We start from the raw sequence: 19,308 nt of genomic DNA on the forward strand, positions 1-19,308 counted from the left end.
GGTCTCCTCTTTGTTGTGGTGCGCGGGCTTCTCGTTGCGGTGGCCTCTCTTGTGGAGCACAGGCTTTAGGCACGTGGGCTTCAGTAGTTGTGGCACACGGGCTCAGTAGTTGTGGCTCGCAGGCTGTAGAGTGCAGGCTCAGTAGTTGTGGCGCATAGGCTTAGTTGCTCCGTGACATGTGGGATCTTCCCGGACCAGGGCTTGAACCCATGTCCCCTGCATTGGCAGGTGGGTTCTTAACCACTGTGCCACCAGGAAAGTCCTGGGAAAGATTAAAAAAATTTTTTTTTAATTTATTTGTTTTGGCTGCGCTGGGTCTTAGTTGTGGCACGCAGGAACTTTTAGTTGCAGCATGCGGACTCTTAAGTTGTGGCATTCATGCGGGATCTAGTTCCCCCACCCGGGATTGAACCCGGGCCCCCTGCATTGGGAGCACGGAGTCTTACCCACTGGACCACTAGGGGATGTCCCAGGGAAAGATTTTTGTATCAGGCTGGATGAACAAGGTGAGCTTTGATAACTGAAATGAGAGAATTCCAATTGAAAGGAGCAGGCTCTCCTGGCACCTGAAGCTTGGTCCATACGATTCAACCACAGGCAGCCGAAGTTGCATGGAAACTCCTAGAACATTCCAGGACTGGGTGGTGACACAGTCACCTAGGGCTCTTCAACTAGACCGCTGAGGTTTACCTGTGAAACTCATGAGCGTCAATTCTTGTAGTTAGCTTGGAATTTTAAAAACTTGGGTTATATACAGATGCCTTTTAAAGGAAGAAGTTCTAGGGACTTCCCTGGCAGTCCCGTGGTTAAGACTTTGCCTTCCAATGCAGGGGGTGCAGGTTTGATCCCTGGTCAGGGAGCTAAGATCCCACATGCCTCGCAGCCAAAAAATCAAAACATAAAACAGAAGCAATATAGTAACAGATTCAATAAAAGACTTTTGAAATGGTCCACATCAAAAAAATCTTAAAAAAAAATATAAAGGAAGAAGTTCTTACATATCCAAAGAGAACACCCAAGGATCCCAGTCTGAGAAACACTGCATTAAACCCTGAATGCAAACACAGAGCTTGCTTGAAAAAGCAAACAAAAAAAGTGGTTACTTTGGTACTAGCATAATGTTAAATCAAAAATAGGCCACTGAAATGGTGTGGCAATATTATTATTTTTAGATTATATATATAAAAACAACATTTATAAGTTCTCAGGTTCTTGATAGTACATCTCTAGATCTGTATAGGTAAGGTAAATAAATCCCACTTTGAAAAAATACAGGTAGTTTACCTCTCCCACCAGGAGGAGATCCAGTGCTAAATCTTGAAAAAAATATTTTTAAGTGTCTGGCATTTCATAATGTTTGCCTGGTGTTGGGAGAGAGTAGCAAAAGAAAAACTCCATTCTCCCACACCCCCAATTCTCCAATTAGGGATATCATTTGTGTTAACGTGTTCTTCTTGGGATGCAACTCTGACTAGCCATGGTTGTTAACCAGTCATCATTCATTTACACCTTAGGATCAGATGCATTAATAACAAGTCAACACAAATTTTATTTCTGCTTCAGAAAATGGAAATTTTATATGAGGAAACCTTAGACCTTTGACAGGAAGGCATTCTTGGATGAGGTGGGAGATTCTGAAAAGGCAGCTTCCAGGAAAGAGGTGCTTGGGATCAGGGAAGAAGAGGAAGGTGTGAAAGAAATGGTTACTTTTTACTTTTGCCTAGTATCTTGGATATTATTCGTTTGTTGCACTGGTAATGCTGTGGTTGACAGTGCCTGAATGGGGGTTTCAGAGCAAGTTCAGAAGTCCATCAACTTTAGCCTGCATATTTTCCATTCCATATTAATTCCAGCACAATTTCTCCCCATGGTGTGGCATATTCTCTCAGGAAGAGCAGAAGGCAGAGAAAGAAGACCCTTCCTAATATGCCTGGAGTCCAGCTCAGATAAGTCTTGTTGGATAAACCTCTTCTTTTTGGCTTTCTTGTAACCTCCTCATTCTCCTTCGCAGTTTTTTTTTTTAACGTCTTTATTGGAGTATAATTGCTTTACAATGGTGTATTAGTTTCTGCTGTATAACAAAGTGAATCAGCTATACATATACATATATCCCCATATCTCCTCCCTCTTGCGTCTCCTTCCCACCCTCCCTATTCCACCCCTCTAGGTGGTCACAAAGCACTGAGCTGATCTCCCTGTGCTATGCGGCTGCTTCCCACTAGCTATCTATTTTACATTTGGTAGTGTATATATGTCCATGCCACTCTCTCACTTCGTCCCAGCTTACCCTTCCCCCTCCCCGTGTCCTCAAGTCCATTCTCTACATCTGCGTCTTTATTCCTGTCCTGCCCCTAGGTTCTTCAGTACCTTTTTTTAAAAAATTCCATATATATGAGCTAGCATACGGTATTTGTTTTTCTCTTTCTGACTTCACTCTGTATGACAGTCTCTAGGTCCATCCACCTCACTACAAATAACTCAGTTTCGTTTCGTTTTATGGCTGAGTAATATTCCATTGTATATATGTGCTACATCTTCTTTATCCATTCATCTGTAGATGGACACTTAGGTTGCTTCCATGTCCTGGCTATTGTACATAGAGCTGCAATGAACATTGTCCTTCACAGTGTTTTATGTCAAGTCACCTAGCAGGTAGTAGGTTCTCAGTACTTGCCAGTTCTTCTAAGAGAGTGAAAGGAAAGTTTGGAAACATGGACCACAATTTCTGCTCTCTTACTACCAATTTCTGTTTTGCCTCTTTTCTACAACTTTAAACAACTCTCCCTTTTTACTGGCGTGTTCGCAGAGAAGAAAGAATGGCTGGTAAGGGGTGGGTAAGAAGAAAGATAATTTTTGATGTTTGACAACCGCCTGACACATCATAGATAACTTTTTGTTTGCACCTCATAGCTTAAATATCTTGAACAAACAAAAATTGAAAACGCAGGATCAGGGCATTAATGCTCAGATAACACTCTATCGTGCAAAATTCTCATTTCCACGTTTTACTGTTTTATCAGGACAGCTTTCATCTTTGTATCAGGCAAGCTAGTAGCAACTCTTCTTCCCTTCCCACTCGGCATTGAGGCTTTCGGACTCCTCCCTACTTTACTAGTGTTCTTCGGTTCTGGATGTTGTAAACTCCATCACCCGTCTCTCAGGGACTTTTCCTCAAGGTTTCCCGACGTTCTGGCGCTCTGTAAGCCCACAGCACATTGGGGAGGAAGATCGTGGATTCATTTGACGGGCCAATGAAGCCTTGCGGGCTGCGGAATCCCACGTGGGTGGGGCTGGGCTCAGCAGGGGCGGGGCCGGCGAGGAGCCCAAGGGAAAAGGTGGCAGGCTCAGTTGAGAAAGCCCGCGGGCAAAGGTTTCACAGTTTTCGCGAAGGCTTCGTGTGCGAGGCTGGGGGAATTGGGGTACCTCCCTCCTGCCTCGTCACTCTTGATTCTGGAAGCTTCAGTAGGCTTTTCTCGGTTGCTGGTACCCGGAAAGGCAGCGGCTTCAGCTCCAGGGGCGGGTCCCAAGGGTCTTGTCGCAGCTCCGGGGCCGTTTGGCCTCCTGGTGTTGGGGGAGGGGCGAGGGAGGTGCTGCTCGCGCCTCCTTTTGCGCTTGCGCGACGGCCTCCGAGACGGTAGGAGCGCGTGCGCGATGACGTGGACGTTTGATGCGCGCGCAGGCTCTTCAGCTGGAGCGGACACACGGTGTGCGAACCGAACAGAATAACCCGCCCCCAGCGGGATGTGAAGGACTCCGGGTGAGGCCGGCCACGCCCCGCACGGTAACTCTCGGGCCTGGGTGGAGGACGTCTCTTTAGTACTGGCCCGATTGGAGTTTTCCGAGAGTTTGAAGCTCTTGTGTATTTTTTATGGTGTCAGAAGCGTTCCGCTGAGCGATCTTCGCACGCTCCGGCCAGGCCAGGCCTTGCGCGGAGCCGCCTTTGGCGCGCGCCTGTGGTCTTCTGAGCGAGGCTGCGCATGTCACCTCGCGCGCGTCCCCGGCCTCACTTCCGCGTCGCGCCGCGAACTAACTGGGAACATCGACGCCAGCAAGAGGCCACGAGGCGGGCGGGGTGAGAAGCGCCCATGGCGCGGGCCTGCCCTCGCGTGCGTGGGGTGCCGCACCGCATGGTACGATACGCGTGACGCCTTCCAGCCAGGCGTGGAGCTTTAGGTCGAGAGCCGTGCTTGTGCGCTTTGCCTTTTAGAGCTCAGGTCTCGGGGTTCCAAAACTGTGCTGACCTCGCTTTTCTAAGGAGCTGCGTGCAGCGTTTTGACACCTGTATAAAGCTGTCGCCCAGCATGTAATTTCCTGGCAGGTTGTTTGAAGCAAGACCGCGAGTTTAATAAAGAAGGAGGGCGAGGAAGTGAGCCGTATAGGAGTGGGAACTTGGTAAACAAAGGACCGGTGGTTCGTAAGTGCAGAAATGAGGGCGGGGAAAACAGGTGGGAAGAGCAGGTGTTATTTTCTTTTTCCCTCTGTGGGGCAGCCTTTGGCTAGTTCTCTGTTTGTGTGCCTTCCCGCTTCTATTAATTTGTCAAGTTGGTCTCTGCCCTTAGCGGTAGGTGGGTCTGGGACAGAAATAAACCGCTCCGAGCACCAGTAACCAAAGTTGACGAATCTGCGTGCGAAGAGTATGGAGAAGTTAGGGATTATTTCACACTGGGTTGAGAGTAGGAAGTGGTAGTGTCATGATTTGAAGAGTTTTGCTTTGCCTTCGGAACTCTGGAGATGCCTCCTCTGGCGAGGTTGGAAGCAGGGAGAGTGTAGGAGGTCTGAAAGGAAGGGTTACCAATGGGAGAACAACGTGAGTAACGAAAGTACTCTTCCTTCTGAAGGAAGACCACTCTCCCAGGGTTCGCGTCGCTGGGGCAGACACGTGGATCAAGAGAACTCTCGAGCCCACCCGCGCGCTGCCAGTGTGTGTTGTGAAGCTTTCCGGGCTTCTGCGGCAGAGTCCCTGGCAAATACTGCCTGCTCTGCCTCTTTCTGGGCACGACGCCGCGGCTAGGCTGCAGGGAAAGTGCCTGGAGATGGCGTGACGGCTGCTGGGAAGGGGGCTGGCCTGGGAGGGCTGGGCGGGTGGTTCTGTAGTTTCCACGGTAACAGGATGCGACTGGATCCCGCCGAGCGATCCGCGGGTTCCGGCCGGCGGCACGTGATCAGTCGGACTCCCCTTCCCCGGAAGAGCTTTCCTTGCGGCATTTTTTCACGTGGTTCTTGGCTAGCTGGCCTTTGCAGTTGGAAAGCGGTGATGTGGGCCCCGATAGTCGACGGCGACTGTAGTCCTCCGAGACTGGCAGGCGGCCTTTTCACTTCCAAGGGTATGGAGTGGGCGCTAGTGCTTCTTGCTGCTGTAGGGCTATGTTTCCAGCTGTTGTGTGAGTTGAGTGGGTTGGGTGCATTTTCCAGAGAACACATGCTTAGGATTTGAGAAAACTTAGTGCCCCAGGTACCTTGCCATAGTTAATCCAAGGCAAGGTGGCCATTTGATTGCTGTCCGTTTCTGCCATATACGTTAGTTCTTCAAATTCTACTTATGCAAATATTAGGGACCTGAGAGCTTTCTAACACCGAGTTGTAGTTAAGGGATCATTCCTAGGAATAGAAAATGCTCATGAAGCCAGCATTAACAAATGGTTTTTGAGGAGAGAAGGGGGGGGACTACTATCTTAGGTAAATGCAACTTTGTGCCTTAAAATCTAAAGCATTTCAGATAATATTTTGAAATTTACCTTTCAAATTTAGGGTTGTGGTGATGATAAAATGCCCAGGGTATAGTCTGGTACAAAGTAAGCGCTTATTAATAGATCGCGAGTACCATTTATTTAATTATTAAAGTTAACTTAATGACGATTAAGAACGGATAGTTGGCTCTTTTACTCTTTGCATCACTTGCTATCATATTTTCTGATTATTTTTGTGTGCAAATTATAGTTTTAAAAAGATTTTTCAAATTTCTGGGCTCATTGTATATTGGTGAATACTGAAATTCGAGTGAACCTATTCTCTTACAAATTTGAGTTTCAGAAACGTAACCACACTCTTACAGTGAATGATTATGTTAAGGAACAAACTAACATCTTTGTACCTACCATACAGTAATGCATTTGTTGTATGAAAAGTTACGGTTATTTTTAGCAACTTCGGAAACATTCGGTTTAGGTTCACCATCATTTGAATAGTTTGTGTTTTTAAAGTAATGGTATTGATTTGGAATTTTAAATTGGCGTACTTTGGGGCCAATTTTAAATTGGCGTACTAGTACCTGAATCATTGAATTAGGTACCTACCTAGTAAACTGGTTAGTGTATTTGGTAAGTTGTGTGAGGGTTATGGCTTTAGTAGTTAAACATTTCCCAGAGATGTCACTGGTGAAAAGATACTCAGAATAGGGACTCCGAAATTGTAGCAATTTACTTATGGAACTTGCCATGTTACCCGAAAACATTCTCTGCGAAATGGCATTTGTGTGTTGGTGTGTGAGTGCCTGTACCTTCAAAACGTTGACATTTTCAGAATGTTAGTATTTCACATCCACAATTAAACTTAACTCCTCGGGTCATTTTTATAGTTATTTTATGTAGATAACTGCTTGATCTTGAAAAGCTGAACTGAGATTGTTTTTTTGAATGTTAAGTTATATCTATGTACCAAAACTGTGGTCTTCCTTAATGCTTTCAGAGAGCCAAACACAGAGTATTTTTAGAATCTTGCTGGAAGGAGATTTACTGCTTCATGAGTAGCCTAGCTCTTCCTAAAGTAATTTGATTTTTGCAATTGGTTAAAGTTATCTTAGACTTTAGAGTGATATTTCTGTGTCTGAAACAGCTAAATTTGCTGAACTGACTATCCTTTCTTTAGAAAATCCAGTATATATAGTATTCCAAAAGCATAGGCATATTGCTTATAGTGAAGTGAAATCTGTGCTTAAAGATTGTTGTGGAATAAAATTTTATTACTTGTTTGTAAGCCAAATAGCAACGTATGGCTCAAGATAGAGATTGTTTTGTTTGTAAATTAGGTTTTTGGTTTTATACATTTTGATCAACTCCTGGAATAACTTGACTGGAGGATTAAAAAAAAGACCTTATACAAATCAAAAGTCAGAAAGTTCTAACTTTTTTTTCCTCTTAATACACATTTTTACATTTATTAGTTACCTGTGTACAGAGTGCAGATATGGCAGTCTGACTCTTCTGCACTTAATTTTTCTGTTTAGATGAAAGGAAAATTTTGAAATGTGTATATGTAACGTAAGTATGAAGTTTACTTCAGTTCAGTCTCTAACACTAAACTGGATTTCTGTCAGTAGAATCTTTGATATTTCATAGATTAATTTTTAAAGGATAGTGATTGGTTAAAACTTCTTTGCCCCAGTTTTACCTGTAAAAATGATCTGAAAATCAAGAATTTAATATTATAGAAGATAATGTTTAGGATATTCTGAACCCTATAATGTCTTCATAGGTTTGGGATAGCGAAAAAAATTTTTCAGATACTTCTTTGCTGTGTGCCATATTTAAATGCACTTCATGAGAGTGTTTTTGCATAATTGCTTACAAAAATACTTGATTTGTAACAAAATTTTGAGCTTTATGGACTAAATACAGGATTAGGAATTTGTGTTATTTGATACATACACCATTTTAGAGGAATTGGTTTTTGTGAATTTTCTGAACTTTACTATTTTTATAAAGTCACTTTATTTGTGACTTCTCAGTGTGTTTAAATTTTGTTTTATCGGTCTCTGATAGGTGTTACTTAAACTTGGTAGTTTTAGGAAACCAATAAACTTAATTGCCTTAAGCCTGAGAAAGCTTTTGAAAAGAATCACTCTAAATTTTATCTATCTCTTAAATGCCAAATCGGAGGAGAGATTCTTTTTTCACCTTTCCTGGGTATTAGTACAGTGGTGTCAGAAAGTGTGTTTCTGTTTTCACATTTAGCCATAATACAAAACAATAGCCAACCTTTTTTAAAGCCTTGATTTTTTAAATATTATCCTCAGGCTAATGAATATTTTAAGTTTTGGAGTCCCCCCAACTTTTTGGGGGGGCGGTCATGTGGCCAGCCCTGTAAGAAGATGTGAAATTCAGATCAGATGCTTTTGCTGCTTGTTAGTAGTTCTGATGAAGAGTAAAATTAGACTTTTAATTATAATGAGGAGCACCAATAAGTGGCTCAATCTGATTAGTCAAAATTACTGACCCACTTTAAACAGAAGTAGTGATGTAACATTTTCCTTTTTTGTATAAAAGCTAATTGGTGATAACTTTATATCTTGTAGAATATTTAGGTAATTTAGCACATCACTTTAGTTGAATGTAACAATCTGAGATTTCTTTAAAACATTTTATTGAGATATAATTCACATAACATAAAATTCACCATTTTAAAGGATACATTTAAGTGGTTTTTAGTTCCTGAACATTTCGATCACCCCCAAAAGAAACCCCATACCAATTAGCAATTGTGCCAATTATTCCTCTCCCTTTTTACTGTCAACTATGGATCTACTTTCTGTAGATTTGCCTATTCTGGACATTTCATGTAAATGGAATCATACAATATATGTGGCGTTTTTCTTGTAACATTTATGAATTAACTAATTCAGTTTTTTTTTTGAAATTGGTTGTATGTCTACAAGATACAAAATTTAGAAAGTGTCAGAATATGTATTCTTCCAGCCACCCTGATTTCCCTTGATAAAGCCAATACTACCAGTTCCTTTTTTGTCTTTACAGATAGTCTGTGTCAAGCAAATACATACATACTGGTTTTTTTCTTTGGCTTTTTTTTTGTTTAAACTTTATAGAAGTATGTAGCATAATCTACAGTTGTTTTGAACTTTATGCTCTTAATACATCTTGTAGATAATTTTGTATGAGTCCATAAAGTTTATAATTCTTTTCTAGCTGCAGAATATTCCACTCCGTCGTTGTACCACCATTTATCACTGGTGTGTATGCGTGTATTTGCACACATGTATATAAGATAAAGCCCTAGAAGAACTGCTGTTTCATGGGATGTATGCATTTGTACTTTTGATATTTTCATGTTATCCTCTTAGATTCTGTCATCTTACACTCTCAGCAGCTGGTTAGATGAGAATGCTGGTTGACGTACACCCTTTACAACACCTCTGCCAAACTTTTGATTTTTGCTGTTCTGATAGGGTAAAAAACAGTATTTTAGGACGACTTTAATTTCCTCTATTCCGAGACTATGTACGTTTTCATAACCATTTGCTTTTTCTATTCTTTGCCCATTTTTCTGTTAGATTTTTTGTCTTGTTGATTTGTATAAAAAGATCCCTTTTGATATTAGGGAAATGAGTTTTTTTTTTTTTTTTTTTTTTTGCGGTACGCAGGCCTCTCACTGTTGTGGCCTCTCCCGTTGCGGAGTACAGACTCCGGACGCGCAGGCTCAGAGGCCATGGCTCACGGGCCCAGCTGCTCTGCGGCATGTGGGATCTTCCCGGACCAGGGCACGAACCTGTGTCCCCTGCGTCGGCAGGCGGACTCTCAACCACTGCGCCACCAGGGAAGCCCCGGGAAATGAGTTCTTTATGATATAAGTTGCAAATATAGTTTTCCAGTCAGGCATTTGTTTTTTATTTTGCGTGGGTGGTTTTTGTCATGTTAAAAACAAATTTACATGATTTTGAATTTATCAAAAATTCTGTCATCTTATTGACTTCTAGATTTTATGTCCTACTTATTATCAAAAAGGTTTTCTCAAAGATTTCTTTAAGAATTAAAAAAAAATTACACTGAGGCGGGGTGGGGTGGGATTTAAATGTTTGGTCTGTCTGGAATTTCTTTCAGTGTAAGGTCTGAGGTGTGGAGCCAACTGTTTCTTTCCTAGTAAGTTCCAGTGATTTGTCATGGTTTCTTTAAATGTATGTACTAACAAGGTAAATAGTATTTTACTTATGTATGAACTCATGCCATTACCATAAAAAGTGTTGATCATATACAAAGATAACATGTAAATTTGTTAATTTTTGCTCATCTCAGGAGAACTTGCTGTGTAATGGAATCCTCTGGTAAACTAATTCATTAAGTATCAGGATCCTTTTAAAATGAAAATAACTTTCCAATTTGATCTCTTTAAGTCTGTATATTTTTCTTTTCTAAAAACTAAGGCATTTATTTTATTTTTAATTAATTTTTTTGGCTGCGTTGGGTCTTCGTTGCTGCACGCAGGCTTTCTCTAGTTGTGGTGAGCAGGGGCTACTCTTCGTTTCGGTGCGCGGACTTCTCATTGCGGTGGCTTCTCTCGTTGCAGAGCATGGGCTCTAGGTGTGCGGGCTTCAGTAGTTGCAGCATGCAGGCTCAGTAGTTGTGGCATGCAGGCCCTGTAGTTGCAGCATGCAGGCCCTTAGAGTACACGGGCTTCAGTAGTTGTGGTGCTTGGGCTCAGTAGTTGTGGCGCTTGGGCTCAGTAGTTGTGGTGCTTGGGCTCAGTAGTTGTGGCACATGGGCTTAGTTGCTCCATGGAAGTGGGATCTTCCCCGACCAGGGATCCTCCCTTGCATTGGCAGGCAGATTCTTAACCATTGTGCCACCAGGGAAGTTCCAAGTCTGTATACTTTTATACTTTCATGTAGTTTTTCTAAAATGAATGTACACTTTTTGTTTTTATTTGAGATTGTAGTATGTATAGTGAATTATTGGAGATTGGGATATGAATAATTTAACTAATTAGATTAAAACGAACTTTAAAGAGATAATCAAATATTCCAGAATCAGTATCTTCACAGTGATTGAGAGAAAGGTAGAAGCAAAGTCTTAGAAGAATTTAGGAATATATTTTGGGGGTAATGTAATCATTCTTGTATTTTTGTTAACAAAATAAATGTTCACTTGATTAAAGTGTTTTTTTGCTTGTTTTTTAGGCTGGGAAGGCCATTGTGATTATGTGGTAACTATAGTTATCTTACTACTGATTTTCCCACTGGAATCATGGAGGAGAAACAGCAGATTATATTGGCTAATCAAGATGGTGGGACAGTGGCAGGAGCAGCACCTACCTTCTTTGTCATCCTAAAACAGCCAGGAAATGGCAAAACTGATCAAGGAATTTTGGTTACTAATCGGGATGCCTGCGCTTTGGCTAGCAGTGTTTCATCACCAGGAAAATCTAAGGGAAAGATTTGCCTTCCAGCTGATTGTACTGTAGGAGGAATCACTGTCACCTTGGATAACAATAGTATGTGGAACGAATTCTATCATCGAAGCACAGAGATGATCCTGACCAAGCAGGGAAGACGCATGTTTCCTTACTGTCGTTATTGGATAACAGGTTTAGATTCAAATATGAAATATATCCTCGTCATGGATATATCTCCTGTGGATAACCATCGTTATAAATGGAATGGTCGCTGGTGGGAACCCAGTGGGAAGGCTGAACCCCATGTTTTGGGGAGGGTTTTTATTCATCCAGAATCTCCTTCCACAGGTCATTATTGGATGCATCAACCAGTATCTTTCTATAAACTCAAACTTACCAACAATACACTGGACCAAGAAGGGCATATTATCTTACACTCTATGCATCGCTACCTGCCGAGGCTTCATTTGGTGCCTGCAGAGAAGGCTACCGAAGTGATACAGTTAAATGGCCCTGGTGTCCACACTTTTACCTTCCCACAGACTGAATTCTTTGCAGTAACAGCTTATCAAAACATTCAGATTACCCAGTTGAAAATAGATTACAATCCATTTGCTAAAGGCTTCCGGGATGATGGGCTGAATAGTAAGCCCCAGAGAGATGGAAAGCAAAAGAACAGCTCTGACCAGGAAGGGAATAGTGTTCCCAGTTCTCCTGGTCAACGGGTCCGTCTTACAGAAGGTGAGGGGTCAGAGATTCAGCTAACTGATTCGGATCCTTTATTGAGGGGTCATGAAGCATCATGCAAGGGTTTGGAGAAGCCTTCCCTTAATGTAAAACGAGACTTTCTAGGTTTCATGGATATTGATTCAGCACTTGGTGAAGTTCCTCAGTTGAAGCAAGAGGTTTCTGAAAGGTAGGTAACAGATTTTCTGTTCTTAGAGATAAAAGGAAGGTTTGAATTTAAAATACTGATTGTGTGGATTGCTGACTTTAGACATTGATAAATGCAAGCTGCTATAAAATGTACCACAGTTGCTTTTACATTCTGTGAAGTGACAGTTCATTTTTCTGTAATGAATATGGATTGGGTTCACAATCCAGAATTGTAGGCAAATTAGATGACTCATCAGAATGGGGACCTTAGATTTAGATTGTAGGTTTAGACTTTCGTTAATCATGTGTGGCTGTTCCTTGTTAATATATATAGATGAATTTTTTAAAATATTGAAATATAGTTGATGTACAGTATGTATAGACAACTCTTGATTGATTGGGGAAGGGAAAAGAATGACCCCCAAATCATAACTGAAACAGAATTTACCCAGTGAGGCACAGAAGAGATTTAAAGTAAAGTTGTTTATATGTAGTACATAAGAATTTTGTGCCCTGTGGACTTCCTAATCCATAAATTGCCTGAGTAAGAAATAAGCTGAAGATTATTACATGTTAAAATAGCATGATATACTCTTGTGCTTTTTAAATTTGAACTTGTGTTATTTATTTATTTTTATCAAAGTCTTTATGTTTTTAGAGCAATTTTAGGTTTGCAGCAAAATTGAGAGGAAAGTACAGAGATTTCCCATACAGCCCCTGCCTCCACACATGCATAGCCATTCCCATTAGCAACATTCCCTACCAGAGTGGTACATTTGTGTCAATTGATGAACCTATATTGATGCATCATAATCACCCAAAGTCCGTAGATTACATAAGGGTTCATTGTTGGTGATATACATTCTGTGGGTTTGGACAAATATGTAATGACATGTATCCACCCTCACTGTATCATACAGAGTATTTTCATTGCCCTAGAAATCCTCTATTCTCCACCTGTTAATTCCCCTTCCCATCTGGCAATCTTTTACCTTTTTATTATCTCACTGCTTTGCCTTGTCCAGAATTTCATATAGTTGGAATTATACAGTATGTAGCCTTCTCAAATTGGCTTCTTTCACTTAGTAATATGTATATAAGGTTCCTTCATGTCTATTCATGGCTTGATACCACATTTTTTTTCAGTGCTGAATAATATTTCCTTGTTTGGTTGTACCAGTTCATTTATTCATTCACCTCCTGAAGGACATCTTGGGTGCTTCCCAGTTTTGGCAATTATGAATAAAGCTGCCACAAACATCCATGTCCAAGCCTTCAGTTCACTTGGGTATATACCAAAGATTGTGGTCGCTAGATCGTACGGTAACAGTAGTCTTAGGTTTATAAGAAACTGCCAAACTCTTCCAAAGTGGCTGTACCATTTTGCAGAAATGAGAGTTCTTGTTGCTCTGCATCCTTGTCAGCACTTGGTGTTGTCAGTTTTCTGGATTTTGGCCTTTCTAATAGGTGTGTAGTAGTAGTATCTTGTTTAAATTTGCCTTTCCCTGATGACACGATGTGGTGCATTTTTTCATATGCTTATTTGCCATCTGTATGTCATCTTTGGTGTCTTTTAAGGTCTTTGGCCCATTTTCTAATCAGATTGTTTTACTGTTTTCTTAAGAGTTCCTTATATATTTTGGTGTGTTTTTTTGGGGGGGCTGCCTTGGGTCTTAGTTGTGGCACGCGGGATCGTTGTGGCACGCGGGCTTCTCTCTACTTGTGGCACACGGGCTGCAGAGTGCGTGGGCTCAGTAGTTGCAGTGTGCAGGCTTAGTTGCCCCGTGGCATGTGGCATCTTAATTCCCTGACCAGGGATCGAACCTGCGTCCCCTGCATTGGAAGGTGGATTCTTAAGGACCACCAGGGAAGTCCCAGTTCCTTGTATATTTTGGATAACATGTCTTTTGCAAATATTTTCTCCTAGTCTGTGGTCTGTCTTCTCATTCTCTTGTTGGCTTTCACAAAGCAGTTTATTATTTTAATGAAGTTCAGCCTATCAATGATTTCCTTCATGGATCATGCCTTTGATTTCATATCTAAAAAGTCATTGCCATATTTAAGGTCATGTAGGTTTTCTTTTAGGTTATCTTTTAGGATCCTTATAGTTCTGTGTTTTACATTTTGGTTTATGATCCATTTTGTATTAATTTATGTGAAAGTTGGAAGGTCTGCGTCTAGATTGATTTCTTTGCATGTGGATGTCCTGCTGTTCCAGCACCATTTGTTGAGAAGACTCTCTTTGCTCCATTGTACTGCCCTTGCTCCTTTGTCAAAGATCAGTTGACTCTATTTATGTGAGTCTATTTGTGGGCTCTCTAGTCTGTTCCATTGACCTATTTGTTCTTTCACCAGTACTACACTGATTTGATTACTGTAGCTTTTTAAGTAAGTTTTGAACCTAGCTTTTTAAGTAAGTGTTAGCCCTCCAACTTTGTTCTCCTTCAATATTGTATTGGCTATTCTGGGTCTTTTTCTTCTCTATGTAGACTTGAGAATAAGTTCCATAAAATGACTTGCTGGGATTTTGATTTTGGTTGCATTGAATCTATAGATCAAGTTGGGAGGAACTGACATCTTAACTATATTGACTCTTCCTATTCATGAACACTGACTATCTCTCCATTTATTTAGTTCTTTAATTTTTTTCATCAGAGTATTGTCATTTTCCCCATATTGATCTTGTACATATTAGATTTATATATCAGTATTTCACTATTTGGGGGTGACAATGTAAATGGTATTGTTTTTTTAACTTCAAATTCCACTTGTTCTCTGTTGATATATAGGGAAGCAACTGACTTTGGTACTTTATCTTTGTATTCTGCAACCTTGCTATAATCACTTATTAGTTCCAGAAGTTTTTTGGAGATTCTTTTGGATTTTCTACCTAGATGATCATGTCATTCATAAACAAGACAGCTTTCTTTCTCTCAAATCTGTATTCCTTTATTTGCTTTTCTTGTCCTATTGCATTCACTAGGACTTCCAGTATGATGCTGAAAAGGAGTGATGAGAGATGACATCCTTGCCTTGTTTCTGATCTTAGTGGGAAAGTTTCTAGTTTCTCACCATTAAGTATGATGTTTGTTTTAGGTTTTTTGTAAATATTCTTTTTTTTGGCTGTGCCTTGCCATATGCGGGATCTTAGTTCCCTTTGTAGATATTCTTGATTAAGTTTAGGAAGTTCCCTTCTATTGCTAATTTACTGAGAGTTTTTATCATGGATGGGTGTTGCATATTGCCAAATGCTTTTTTTCTGAATCTGTTGATATCATGTGACTTTTTTCTTTTCTGGTTTATTGATGTGATGGATTATGTTAATTGATTTTTGAATGAACCAGCCTCGTATACCTGGGATGAATCCCGCATGGTCATGGTGTATAATTCTTTTTATATGTTTTATTTGATTTGCTCTTATTTTGAGGATTTTTGCATTTATGTTCTTGAGGAATAATGGTCTGTAGTTGTCTTGTAATGTCTTTGTCTGGTTTTGGGATTGGTGTTATGCTGGCTTCATAGGAGTCAGGAAGTATTGCCACTACTCCATCTTCTGAAAGAGATTGTAGAGAATTGGTATCATTTCTTTCTCATATGTTTGGGAAATTTTACCAGTGAGCCCATCTGGGCCTGGTGCTTTCTGTTTTGGAACCTTATTGATTCAATTTCTTAAATAAATATAGGCCTATTTTGATTGTCTCTTGTGTGAGCTTTGGAAGATTGTGTTTTTCAAGGAATTGGCTCATTTCATCTAGGGTATCATTTGTTGGCATAAAATTGTTCATATATTCGTTTATTATCCTTTTGATGTCCATGGGATCTGTAGTGGTGTCCCTCTTTTTCTTTTTTTAAATTTAATTTATTATTTATTTTGGTTGCACTAGGTCTTAGTTGCGGCTGGTGGTCTCCTTAGTTGTGGCATGCAAACTCTTAGTTGTGCTATGCATGTGGGATCCAGTTCCCTGACTAGGGATCGAACCCACATCCCCTGCATTGGAAGGTGGATTTTTAACTGCTGTGTCACCAGGGAAGTCCCCCTTCTTTTTATTTCTGATAATAGTAATTTGTGTCTTCTCTCTTTCTTCCTTAGCCTGGCTAGAGGCTTATTGACTTTTTTTAATTGATCTCTGAAAAGATCAATAAAAAAAATCAAAAGTTAAAAAAATCAGCTTTCGGTTTTATTGATTTTTATCTACTGATTTTTCTGTTTTCAATTTCATTGATTTCTGCCCTGATTCTTATTTCTTTTCTGCTGCTCACTTTGGATTTAATTTGCTCCTTTTTTTCTAATTTCCTAAGGTGGAAACTTAGATTATTGATTTTAGATCTTCTTTCTTTTCTAATATATGCATTCAGTGCTATGTTTCTTTGTAAGCACTGCTTTCTCTGTGTACCACAAATTTTGATAAGTTGTATTTATATTTTCACTTAGTTCAGAATATTTAAAAATTTCTCTCGAGATTTTTTCTTTGACCCATGTGTTATTTAGAAGTGTGTTGTTTAATCAGTTACTTTGGGATTTTTGTTATTTTTCTGTCAGTGATTTCTAGTTTAATTCCATTATAGTCTTTTAAGTTATTTAAGATGTGTTTTATGGTCCAGAATGTGGTTTAGCTTGGTGAATGTTCCATGTTAACTTGAGAAGAATGTGTATTCTGCTGTTGTTGAAGTAATCTATACATGTCAATTAGATCTAGTTAATTGATGGCTTAACTGAATTCCATTATGTCCTTACTGACTTTCTGCCTGCTGGATCTGTCCATTTCTGATGTGTTTCAGTCTCTAATAGTAGATTCATCTGTTTCTCCTTGCCATTTCTTTTAGTTTTTGCTTCATGTAGGTTGATACTCTGTTTTGGGGCACATATACATTAAGGATTGTTACGTCTTCTTGGAGGATTGACCCTTTATAATTATGTAACATCCTTCATTATCCCTGATAACTTTCATTACTTTTAAGTCTATTCTGTCTGAAATTAAAATAGCTACTCCTGCTTTCTTTTGATTAGTGTTAGCATGATATATTTTTCTCTATCCATTTACTTTTAATTTTTATGTGTCTTTATATTTAAAGTGGATTTTACAGACCCAATATGTAATTGGGTCTTTTTTTAAAAAATTAATTTATTTTATTTATTTTTGGCTGTGTTGGGTCTTCGTTGCTGTGCGCAGCCTTTCTCTAGTTACAGCAACCGGGGGCTGCTCTTGTTGCAGTGTGCGGGCTTCTCATTGCAGTGGCTTCTCTTTGCAGAGCACGGGCTCTAGGTGCTTGGGCTTCAGTAGTTGTGGCTTGTGGGCTCTAGAGCGCAGGCTCAGTAGTTGTGGCGCACGGGCCTAGTTGCTCCGCAGCATGTGGGATCTTTCCGGACCAGGGGTCGAACCCACGTCCCCTGCATTGGCAGGTGGATTCTTAACCACTGTGCCACCAGGGAAGCCCTGGGTCTTGTGTTTTTTTTTTTTTTTTGCAGTACGCAGGCCTCTCACTGCTGTGGCCTCCCCCGTTGTGGAGCACAGGCTCCGGATGCGCAGGCTCAGTGGCCATGGCTCACGGGCCCAGCCGCTCCGCGGCATGTGGGATCTTCCTGGACTGGGGCACGAACCTGTGTCCCCTGCATCGGCAGGCGGACGCTCAACCACTGCGCCACCAGGGAAGCCCCGGGTCCTGTTTTTTGATCCATTCTGACTGGTGCATTTAGACTGTTGACATTCAAAATGATTATTGAAACAGTTGGATTAATATCTACCATAATTGTTACAGCTTTTCTTTTGTCCTTTTTCTTTGTTTCTATTTTTGTTTTCCACTCTTTATTTGCCTTTTGTGGTTTTAGTTGAGCATTTTATATGATTTGGTTTTCTTTCTCTTCTTAGCATATCAGTTATACTTTAACTCTTTTTAGTGGTTACTCTATGGTTTGAATATACATTTACAACTTAACCCAAGTCCATTTTCAGATAACACTATATTGCTTCACAGGTAGTTTGTAAATCCTCTCTCCTGTTCTTTGTATCACTGCCATCATTCATTTCACTTATGTATAAGTATATATATGTGATATATACGTAAGTAATCAAACGCATTGTTGCTATTATTAGTTTGAACAAATTTTTACATTCTTTTTTTGTGTGTGTGTGTGTGGTACGCGGGCCTCTCACTGCCATGGCCTCTCCCACTGCAGAGCACAGGCTCTGGATGCGCAGGCTCAGCGGCCATGGAGCACGGGCCCATCCGCTCCGCGGCGTGTGGGATCTTCCCTGACCAGGGCATGAACCCGTGTCCCCTGCATCGGCAGGCGGACTCTCAACCTCTGCGCCACCAGGGAAGCCCTATTTTGAACAAATTTTTACCTGTTAGATCAACTAAGAACAACAACAAAAGAAAGTTTTTATTTTACATTCACTTATTTCTTCCTTATTCTTTATGGAGATCTGAGTTTGACCTGTGATATTTTACATTTGTCTGAAGGACTTCTTTTAATATTTCTTGCAAGTCAGATCAACTGGCAACAAATTCTGTTAATTTTTGTTTGTGAAAGTCTTTATTTCTCCTTTAATTTTGCAGGGTACAGAATTCTAGGTTGGTGTTTTACTCTCTGAATACTTATAATATTTCACTCTTTTTGATTCTGTGGTTTCTGAGAAGTTGGATAGAATTCTTATCTTTGTTCCTCTGTAGGTAAGGTGTCTTTTTCCTCTGGCTTCTTTTAGTATATTTTCTTTATCTTTGATTTTCTGTAGTTTAAAAATGGCATCACTACATATAGTCTTTCGGTAGTTATCCTTCTTGGTGTTCTGTGAGCTTCTGGTTCTGTGGTTTGATGTCTGACGTTAATTTGGAGAAATCTCAGTCATCATTGTTTTAAATATTTCTTCTGTTTCTCTCTTCTTCTGATACTCACATTATGCGTATGTTGCATCTTTTTTTTTGTTTGTTTGTTTTTGCGGTACGCGGGCCTCTCACTGTTGTGGCCTCTCCCGTTGCGGAACGTAGGCTCTGGACGCGCAGGCTCAGCGGCCATGGCTCATGGGCCCAGCCGCTCCGCGGCATGTGGGATCTTCCCGGACCGGGGCACGAACCCCTGTCCCCTGCATCGGCAGGCGGACTCTCAACCACTGCACCACCAGGGAAGCCCTTGCATCTTTTGTAGTTGTCCCACAGTCCTTGGATATTCTGTTCTTTTCAGCCTTTGTTTTCTTTCCTTTTCAGTTTTGGAGATTTCTGTTGCTATATCTTCAAGCTCAGAGATTGTTTCCTCAGCCGTGTCTAGTCTACTAATAAGCCTATCAAAGGCATTCTTCATTTCTTTTACCATATTTT

General features: G+C 40.6%; 1 protein-coding gene and 1 pseudogene across 29 annotated transcripts in view; one reads left to right on the plus strand and one right to left on the minus strand.

The window, feature by feature from the left end:
• Positions 1–4,129, minus strand: part of LOC307182344 (N-terminal kinase-like protein) — a 36,961-nt pseudogene extending 32,832 nt beyond the window's left edge. The window contains exons 1-2 of the transcript in view: positions 4,008–4,129; positions 3,378–3,819 (exon numbers count right to left, since the gene is read on the minus strand). The product of the transcript in view is annotated as an N-terminal kinase-like protein (transcript). The remainder of the gene's footprint in view (positions 1–3,377; positions 3,820–4,007) is intronic.
• Positions 1–19,308, plus strand: part of MGA (MAX dimerization protein MGA) — a 159,103-nt gene that overhangs the window by 56,703 nt on the left and 83,092 nt on the right. For 8 of the 28 annotated variants that reach the window (XM_079914771.1, XM_079914774.1, XM_079914798.1 and 5 more), the window contains exons 1-2: positions 3,494–3,781; positions 10,904–12,034. In XM_079914771.1, the coding sequence (XP_079770897.1) occupies positions 10,971–12,034 (1,064 nt within the window). In that variant the 5' untranslated portion in view covers positions 3,494–3,781; positions 10,904–10,970. The other 20 variants (XM_079914787.1, XM_079914790.1, XM_079914789.1 and 17 more) reach the window with 12 other exon arrangements.

Source organism: Stenella coeruleoalba (assembly GCF_951394435.1).
Source record: "Stenella coeruleoalba genome assembly, chromosome: 2".
In the NCBI taxonomy this organism is placed as follows: Eukaryota; Metazoa; Chordata; class Mammalia; order Artiodactyla; family Delphinidae; genus Stenella; species Stenella coeruleoalba.